Source organism: Palaemon carinicauda, chromosome 9 (assembly GCF_036898095.1).
Source record: "Palaemon carinicauda isolate YSFRI2023 chromosome 9, ASM3689809v2, whole genome shotgun sequence".
NCBI lineage: Eukaryota > Metazoa > Arthropoda > Malacostraca > Decapoda > Palaemonidae > Palaemon > Palaemon carinicauda.
Genome location: NC_090733.1, coordinates 156,809,412 through 156,819,358, shown reverse-complemented (window position 1 = coordinate 156,819,358; position 9,947 = coordinate 156,809,412). Strand labels below are relative to the sequence as shown.

The window sequence follows — 9,947 nt, the reverse complement described above, 5'->3', positions numbered from 1 at the left end:
GCGTGTGTGTGTATATATTGTACTGTCACAGTTCATTAACAATGCTTAATTCTCATCTATTACTACCAATAATAACCCTGGAGGAGAGAGAGAGAGAGAGAGAGAGAGAGAGAGAAAGAGAGAGAGAGAGAGAGAGAGAGAGAGAGAGAGAGAGAGAGAGAGAGAGAGAGAGACTACATATAAATCTTATTCAATATTATTATTGAAAATGTAAAGCGAAGTCAAAGGCTCCGCTACTTGAAAACAAGAGTAAAGTGCCCTAAATGGTATACCATTCTTAACAAGAATTGGTATTTTTCCTTAAATCAGTAGCCGAAAATATCACAATTCGTAGGATTTATATTAATATACGACAGATATACTGCGGCTTTCCATTGACGTAAACGTCAAATCCTGACGCTTAGGTATTCTAAATATCAAACGATAAATAAATGCTCTTACGTCAAGTTCCTGGAAAATATATTAAGAAATAAGTAAAAAGGTGAAATAAATACCGAAAATGAAATAACTCAGGGAAATTTAAATTACTGACCTGAAAAATAATTCCCTTCATAATATTAACAAAATATTAACATGATAGCAATCTAACAAAATAAATGAAAAAATTTGTGTGATTTTGATTCTTGTTTAATTTCAGTGAGTAGAACGTATTGTTTATTCAGGTTCCCAAGGTGTTTCAATTAAACTGGGATGTGGACTTGTATTTATGTATCGTGAACAGTAAATTTTCGGTGATATCCTAGGCTGTTTGTTTTCAGTCTTGAATTATTGCTTTTTCCACACCCAATGTATAATATTTTATTTTCAGCATAAAAATCAGACTAGGAAGCAATATACCTTGAAAATCTATTGTTTTCATGGACATGATATATTGAATTCAGTAATGTCTGTAGTTTTGATAAAGCTCGTTTGTGTGTAGATCTCGAATGAATAATCTCACTTTTGGTTACTAGGTCAAGGTTAGCATATTTTGCTGGATAGTAGAGCTGTAAATAGGTTAGGAAGTTCTGGGTAGGTATACTTTGAAGCTTTACTTTAGAAATAATCGTATTTTTCAGTGACATTGGTTCTCCTTATGAATTAATACCCTTACCATAGTCATTTAATGTCCTAGCAGTACGTGGAGGTAAGCCATTGATAAGTGCTAATTCATTAATAATGATTGCAACCCCCCTTAGTTGTCTGTTTGGGATATTACATTAGCTTTAATAATTTCAACCAACTTGTGAAGCTTGCCACTGTCACTAAGAGATGCAGGGTGTCATTAATTCTCTTACTTGAAGAATTCTTTCAAGCCACCCTGACTGTAATTCAGGGGATAAACACTCATGAGAATAACTGATTCGTCTTCGATAACTATGAGGAAAGAAAAGGGGGTTTTCTTGATTGGATGATAGAGTAACCTTTATCCTCTAGCCCATCCATGAATGATTTAACTGCTCTTTGACCTACCTGTGATATTTAGCTACCATTTCAGCTAGAGGCGGGTGATATTTCAGTTTTTGTGCTATGACGTCTTCTGCACTTATTTTAGCAATAGGTTTCTTAACATTAAGTGTTACTGTACTTTTGTTTATTCTCTTATTCATTTGCATTGCCCTTGCTTTTCTAAGATCTTTGACCTTTGGTTTCACAAAAGAAACATTTTAGTGTTTTAGCTTCACGAATCTTTAATAGGATCTTATATTTTATCAGTCTGCTTAACTTTATGTTGTTGAATAGAAACTTGCAACTCTCATAATATAGTGCCTTCTTTTGTCTCAAGGTATCTTCTATCGCAACTCCTTCGTCAAGTCTTGCAGGGTCTAACGTGATTGTCATTGCACTTAGGGAGAGAAAAAGGGGAATTTTCTTTACCAAGTTCATATATCCATCAACCCTTCTTCTAGCGGGATTGGACTGTAGTGACTTTAGTTCTTTTTAACCTCCTGCCTTAGAAAGCACTTGGTTCAATCAGTGTTCCACAATTTCTCAGTAAAACTAGCGTTCGTAATCAGTATCACGATCAGGGACGAGGGTTTATCCCTTTACCGACCTGTGCATGTATAGTATACACTTTACTGTATGGGATATAACGAGGTTATTGCACCGTGCCCAACACCTTTTCAATCGTCCATCCAGTATCATAAGTTTCGTGCGATCTGTACACCATCCAGATAACTAAAACCCCATTATCCTTGACTCGGCTCTCCAGTGTTGGCACGTCCGGTCCATTTCTGTACGGCTACTTAACTAATTTGGAATAAGTTAGGCAGCATTTGTGAAACTAGTAGGTTGTCGCAGTATAATGTCAACATGTCTGTAATAACTACACTGTTAGAAAAAAACGTAATTTTAATTGGAAATTCTCCGTAAAATATACTGTTCTCAACCGTATTTCATTAAAATACAGGCGACCGTAATTTTACCATACTTTGTCATTAAGTTTTACGGTTTGGTGGCCTTCATATCTTTAAAACGGTTAGAATCCTGGAATAAGTGTTGTCAGACATTTGCCGTTTTTATAATGCAAATTATTAACAGTGATGCTGACACGGAACCTCGTAAAGAGTTTCAAAGCAGGGGTGTCACCAATGTGCCTTGGCAGTGCTGAACAATCCCTCCTTCAATAACTTCAACTTTATTCACTGAAATGTTTTGGGGCTATACATACTCCATCACAAGCAGAAACCTTTTGTTTGCTACTCTAATCTAGTTTAGGCTACGAGCCAATGCAGTTTATCACGGATCTGTAATGAGAAAATTAGTGAAGAAATTTGTGTGTCGCTACACTTTAAAAAACAGTAAATTCTTAGAACAAATGTTTCAGTGTGCTTAATAAACATTAAAATCTACTTCTGTAGCCTTGAAAACATAGAAATCCTATCTAGGTCATGCAACACAGACAACTACAAATACTTCTAAGCAAAACGTTAACTTTGGGCTGCTAATTAGACGCTCATCTTGAATAATGGTAGCCTTTTTGGATTTTGGATTGACTAATCAGCCAGATGTGAGTAGTATGGCTCGGAGAACAAGTGTCCCAGTTTTATGTCATCTACTACTTGAAAGGTAATACTGTACATCTACAGTATTCGATTTGTTTTCCCTTATGTTTAGCAATTTATTTCAGTTGTAGTGGCCGGTGCGGTAACGTCCCTGACTGGTGAACGCCAAATTGGGGATCGAGTCAAGCTCAGACTCGTAAGTTCCGTTGGTCGCTGCAACCTCACTATCCTTGAGAGCTAAGAATGGGGATTTATGGAGCCTGTAGGTCTGTCTGGTGAGTCATCAGCAGCCATTTTCTGGCCCTCCTTGGTCCTAGCATAGGTCAGTCTCTAGGGCATTTTCTTGCTTGATAGGGCAATGTCACTGCCCTTTGCCTCTGCTATTCATGGGTGACCTCTAAACCTTAAAAACCTTGAAAAGATATATAGGTTAAGAATATTATGCGCATTTGAAGAATAAGAATAACATTTTACGTAAATGGTTTGATTTTTATTAGTCAAAATATCTATGTCGATGTATGTATGTAATACTGTTGATATCTTTTATGACTAATAAATATCCCAATAACTCATTATTTTATCTTTAAAACACTGATATTAAACAGTAACGTTGTCCAACACATTCGTTGTTCACAATGATAAATTGAATTTCGAATGATATTCATCTTTCTTTGTAAATGACATATTTCAGTATAAAAAGTCCTGCAATGGAAATACATCAAACTCTGATAATTTTATATAATGCTCTTCTAATCTCTCTGGAGGTTAATTCACTGTTTGAGTGATAGATATTATTTATATGAGCGTAATAATGGGCAATTCATCTTGCTTCTGTTCGAATAAAAACATGTACAGTATGTTATACTTCATGAAGTCCGTTATTATACATCACTAGGTGAATGTTTGGATGTAATTTACTTTTAAATTTATGTCTTTTTTTTCAACGTAATGTTACCCTAATCGACTCGAATTAATCCTTGCATATTTCTTGTGAAGGCTAAAACTTTGTCACTTACATATTATTCATTTAAAAGGGGACTTTCAATATACAAAGGGTCATTTAGCCCCCAATAACCTGCTGATGCAGCCTTCTGAATTTTTGTCAGTTAGTCCTTTACCGCAAAGTTAATTGAATTAGATAATAACGACAAGGAATATGTTCATATTGTATGTACCTTTGCCTATCAATATGGATTCCAAATTTGGAGTGAAAATTAATTTGAGCATTTCTCCAAAAATACCAAATGATCATGACTCTATAATACCTTTATAACATATACAAAAGATCTAAGCTGACATTAAATACGACAATAGAAATGTTGAGTGGATAGTACACACACATAAATACGCAAACACATACATGCATACATACACACAAACGCGCGACACACGTAAGCAAACACAGTACGAGAATTAATGCCTGAATTTTTGCTTCGTGTAATCCAATAACCTTTGCTATAGCCTGGAAAATTCGTTTACCTTCTCTCGCCTAGAAATATTATTCAGTTGTTCAGGTTATGGTCCCCTATTTACCATTCAGGGCAGGTATCGAAACGGTAAAAAAAATCCCTTTTTTTTTAGGTGATAATATTTCCTTGTTCTTTCACCTTTATTGATCGAATTATTAGTTTTTTTTTTCATTAGTGAAAATATGTAATGTCATTGTCTGTTAAGATAAAATGAACAATGTTCCAATTATAGTTACTGACAGTATCCGTGGTAATATTGCCAGCAGATATTATCCAATTAATCGGTCACCCGGAAGGAAGTTACTCTCTCTTATTCTAAGATCTTATTATCGAATTTTTGTTCCAGATGAACCATCAGATCGACGCAATATAGTTCACTCTCTCTCTCTCTCTCTCTCTCTCTCTCTCTCTCTCTCTCTCTCTCTCTCTCTCTCTCTCTCTCTCTCTAGTCAACAGACCTTTCTTGTCTTTTCTTCTTTTCACCAAATCCCCTTTTGACCCGTTTTGACTGCAGGTTAAGCCTGTTTTTCTGAATCACGAAATAAAAAAAGTATTCACAGCCCTGGAAATTCTCACGGGAAGCTTGTTTCTCTTTGACTTTTTAAAAAAAAATATTTAGTTCATTGTTTGGGTGTGTGGAGAGAGAGAGAGAGAGAGAGAGAGAGAGAGAGAGAGCTTATATACCTAAGATAATGTCAATTGTTAAGGTATCGACTTCAAATGGAATGAAAACGTTAATATTGTACCACCCGTGTGTCACGCGATCATACATAGTAACGACATTTCTCTATTTTGTATATAATATCCATTGTATCTTCACTCTCCCCTCACACTGACAGCATCTTGCATCAACCTGTCTGCCTATTTCTCATTGTTAATCGTTAACAGAACCGGTTGCAGGTTGAACAAGAAATAGCATGTGACCTTCGGGCAGGGACCTAGTGTGTATATATACTCGATGTGTCTATAATAAAGTACTCAGTTGCTTTCATCTCGCCTTTGAGTCACAACCTACTCTTGGCCCGTCACATTGGTGACCCCAGAAGTCGACTCGCTCCTCCCGCTTTCCTCGTCTTCACTGTTACTATAGCGAACTCCACGGAAGTTGGCGCCGCCTCGCCAGCGGATAGGCGTTTGCTTGGTTTCAGCGTGCAGAAGTCCAGTTCTGCACCAAAGCAGATTATGTTCTTGCGGCGATACCCGAGGACACCTTCCCGGATATCTCCGACTGGCTTTGGGAACAAGGAGACACCCCAATAGCGTATGACGCCCTCAAAACATACCTTCTGCAGCAGTAATCGCCGTCGCCAGCCGCCCGTATAGCAAAGCTTTTTCAGCTCTCTCAACAACCGTTGGGGGACCAAAGGGCTTCTCTCGCCCTCAGGGAAATGACCAGTATCGCTTGCCCGCAACCTGTCGATAGTTTACCCATAAAGGACTTGATGACCAAAGCCGACACCCTTATGGACAGCCACTTCACGACCTTCAAGACCTCAATCAACGCCTCCACTCCTGAAAAAGAGGACACTTATTCAACGTCAACCGAAGCTGATGTGAATGCCGTAGGACACACATGCATACCCCGTTACATGGCGGAGCGGCGACTAAGGCACCAATCACCCACCACTCGCTCACGCCCCAACCAACAACTTCTACAGCCACTTACTGCCGCCCATCGGCCGCAGTTTTGCTACTACCACTCCAGATTCGGGGCTGCCTCGAAGAAATGTGCCAAGGATTGTCAGTGGCCAAAAAACATGTAAGTAGGCCATCGCTTGTGGCGGTGGCCTTCCGTGTTTCTAATCTTTTCTTTTTACATGTTGCAGGAACGGGTGTGCTATTTTTTGTAGACACGGGTGCTTGTCGTTCTCTTTTGCCAAGGGAACTCTACAGTACACGACGTAGTTTGTCTAAGTCTGCCGACATCCGCCGGGTAGCTGCCAATGGATATGCGATACCCACCTACAGTTACAAGAACCTCACATTATCGTTTAAGAAAGAACAAATTTAATAGGAAGTTTCTCGTTGCTGACGTCACATTGCCAATCTTCGGTGCAGATTTCCTCTCTCATATCCACCTTCTGGTCAATGTCGCCCACCGACGGTTGGTCAACGCAGACTTGTTACTTGTCGACACCTCTTCAACCTGCGTCCCCCCCAACTTCGCTCTCTACATCAGCGCACCCACGGATGCCTACGCCCACCTCCTCATGTCATACCCGGAAGTTTTCCGTCCAGAACTTCGCCAAACGCCCACGGCTCCTGCCAAACACGGTATTTATCTCCTTATCAAGAAGATGGGACCCCCAGTCTTCGCCAAATTAAGACGTCTAGCACCGTATCGATTGTCAGCCGCTAAACAGATGTTCACTGAAATCGAAGAAATGGCCTTTGACAAAAGGCCTCCAGCCCATGGTCATCACCCGTACACATCGTCCTGAAGAAAGACGGCTCCCTCTGTCTGTGTGGTGATTACAGGCGCCTGAACATGCAAACAGAACTGGATCACTACCAACTCCCAAACATCACTGACGTGACCTCCTACCTGCACAAAGTGAAGGTTTTCTCCACGCTTGACCTTCTGAAGGGATATTATCAGGTTCCTATGAACCCAGAAGACATCCCCAAAACCGCCATCACCACTCCCTTTGGTACATACACCTTCAATTACTCCTGTTTTGGCCTTCGTAATATTGGGGCCAATTTTCAACGTCTCATGGATGGCATCTTAGGGGACCTCCCCTTTTGTGTATATTACCTAGACGACATACGTGTGTTCTCTTCCTCAAAATTGAAACACCTCTGTCACCTGCGCATCGTGCTCGACCTCCTGCAACAAAACGGCCTTCTATTTCAGTACGACAAGTGTACCTTTGGCGCCAACGAAGTGTCGTTCTTAGGGCACCGCATCACTCCTGATGGAGTTCATCCCTTCCCTGAGAAGGTAGCAGTCTTTCAGAACTTCCCCACGCCCTCGACCGTCAAAACACTGCAGGAATTCTTGGGTATGATCAACTATTCTGCCAGCCATTGCTGCCACTCTTGCTCCTCTCTGCCTCCCTCAAGGGCAAGCCAGAAGACCTGAAGTGGGGCCCCCTTCAAGAAGCGGCCTTCTGCAATGCAAAGAATGCCCTATCAACCGCTGCTGCTCTCACTTTTCCCCGTCCCGCATGCCCCTCTCCTCTCCACCGATGCCAGCGACGTCGCTATTGGTGCAGTACTCGAACGTGTGGTCAACGGCTAGCCCGGCCCATTGGCCTTCAGCAGAAAACTGTTCAAGGCAGAATCGGGTTATACTACCCTCAATCGCGAATTATTGGCGGTGCACTTGGTTGTCCGTCACTTTCGCCATTTCTTAGAAGGTATGCTGTTCGTCATTCGCGCAGACCACAGGCCTCTGGTGCACCCCTTCACTTAACAGTCTGACACCTGGTCCGCCGGTCAATGCCGACATCTCTCCACCGTGGCTGAATATAATTGCACCCTTCAACATGTTCCTAGGAAAATGAATCCCATTGCTGATGCCCTGTCAAGAAACACGTTGGCCGCTGTTCAACTGGGATTGGATTACAACCCCTTGGCTGAAGCCCAACGACCGGATCCAGAGTATCAAGCATGTAGGACATCCTGCCCATCCCTCCGTTGGGAAGACGTCCCCCTCGATGACTCCAACACCATCCTCCTCTGTGACGTCAGTACTAGTAGACCGCGACCGTGGATTCCTGCTCCCATGTGCCGACAGGTGTTTAATTTTATTCACGGCCTTTCACATCCCTCTTGCCATTTTACTGCACAGCAGCTGAAGCCGAAGTTCATTTGGCAAGGCATTACAAAGGATGCTAAGGATTGGGTCCGCTCTTGTAATTCTTGCCAAACTTCCAAAGTACATCGACACACGGATTCAGGAGTGGGCCCCTTTCCTCATCCTCAGCGTCATTTTGCCCACATTCACGTCGACATTGTAGGCCCCCTGCCCACATCACAAGGACATCGTTACCTGGTTACCGTCATCGACCGCTCCACTCATCGACCTGAAACCATTCCCATGGAAACTGCAGTGTCCGCCTCATTTACATCTGTCTTACTCTGAGGATGGATTTCAAGATTTGGTATCCCTGAGCATATTACTTCTGACAGGGGTACCACTTTCACCTCTCAATTGTGGACATCATTATCCAATCTCCTGGGCATCACCCTACATCAAACAACGGTCTACAACACCGCTGCCAGTGGAATGGTTGAACGCTATTATCGCACCCTCAAAGTAGCTTTGATGTCCCGCTGCAGAGACTCCAACTTGTTTATTCAGCTTCCCTGGGTCTTCCTGGGACTAAGGACCACTCCTAAAGACGCCATGGACGTCTCGGCATCTGAAATGGTGTATGGCGACCCGTTGGTCGTCCCTGCTGAAGTTTTTGCTTCTGTAACCTCCCCCGATAATCTCCATCGCATATGTCACATCGTGGGAATATTTACTCCATGCCGCCAGACTTATAAGCCCCCAGTGAAGCTTCACATACCGACAGACTTGCACTCTGCAGCGCACGTCTTCCTACGCAACCACACTAGCAAGCCACCGCTATCGCCCCCTTACACGAACCCCTTCCTTGTGATCCTATGCAATCCGAAAGCCTTCGTACTAAACATTCGTGGCAAAGAAGACTGGGTCTCCATTGATTGTGTAAAACTTGCTGATCTCCTGCCAGATGACCCGCCTACAGTTTGCCTCTCTAGATCAGGGCGCCCTATTTAACATGTACAGTATGTCATTTTTAGGGGGGGGGAGCCATGTACCACCCATGTGTCACACGATCATACATAGTAACGATATTTCTCTTTTTTGTATATATCCTTTGTATCTTCGCTCTCCCCTCGCACTGACAACAACTTGCATCAATCTCTCTGCATATTGGTCATTGTTAACTGTTGACAGAACCGGTTGCCGGTTGGACAAGAAACAGCAGGTTGTATTTTGTGACCTTCTTGCAGGGACCTAGTGTGTATATATACTTGATGTGTCTATAATAAAGTACTCAGTTACTTTCATCTCGCCTTTGAGTCACAACCTACTCTTGACCCGTCACAATATACTTAAATGGGATTTACTATAATTTAGATTGTCAGAATAGTATTCCGTTAGAGTAATCATGAGAGACATGGATAAGACATATTTAAAATAAAGAGGAAATCTCTGACATTTGGGATATTGAGCAATATATAATATAGGACTATTCGGTGTATGTGTAGGCAAAGAAGATGGAGTCAATGTAGTACTGTCTGGCCAGTCAAAGGACCCAATAACTCTCTTGCGGTAGTATCTCAGAATTAACAGCGTAATCATGATAATTTTCGAATAAGGAATTTCTGAGTTTTGTATATCAAGTTTTATTAATTCGGCATTGAATGGTGATGAATACTCCCCCTATTGATGCAAAAGGCCTCAGGTAGATTTCGCTAGTCGTCTCTATCTTCAACTTTTCAATCTATGTTT

The 9,947-nt window shown here is 41.7% G+C and overlaps 1 protein-coding gene across 1 annotated transcript; it reads left to right on the top strand.

Moving 5' to 3' along the window:
• The first annotated feature begins 7,626 nt into the window (after positions 1 to 7,626).
• LOC137646715 (uncharacterized) lies at positions 7,627 to 9,209 on the top strand. Its single transcript, XM_068379822.1, has 2 exons — positions 7,627 to 7,673; positions 8,594 to 9,209. The coding sequence occupies exons 1-2, from the start codon at positions 7,627 to 7,629 to the stop codon at positions 9,207 to 9,209; spliced, it is 663 nt and encodes a 220-aa protein (XP_068235923.1).
• Positions 9,210 to 9,947: the final 738 nt, after the last annotated feature.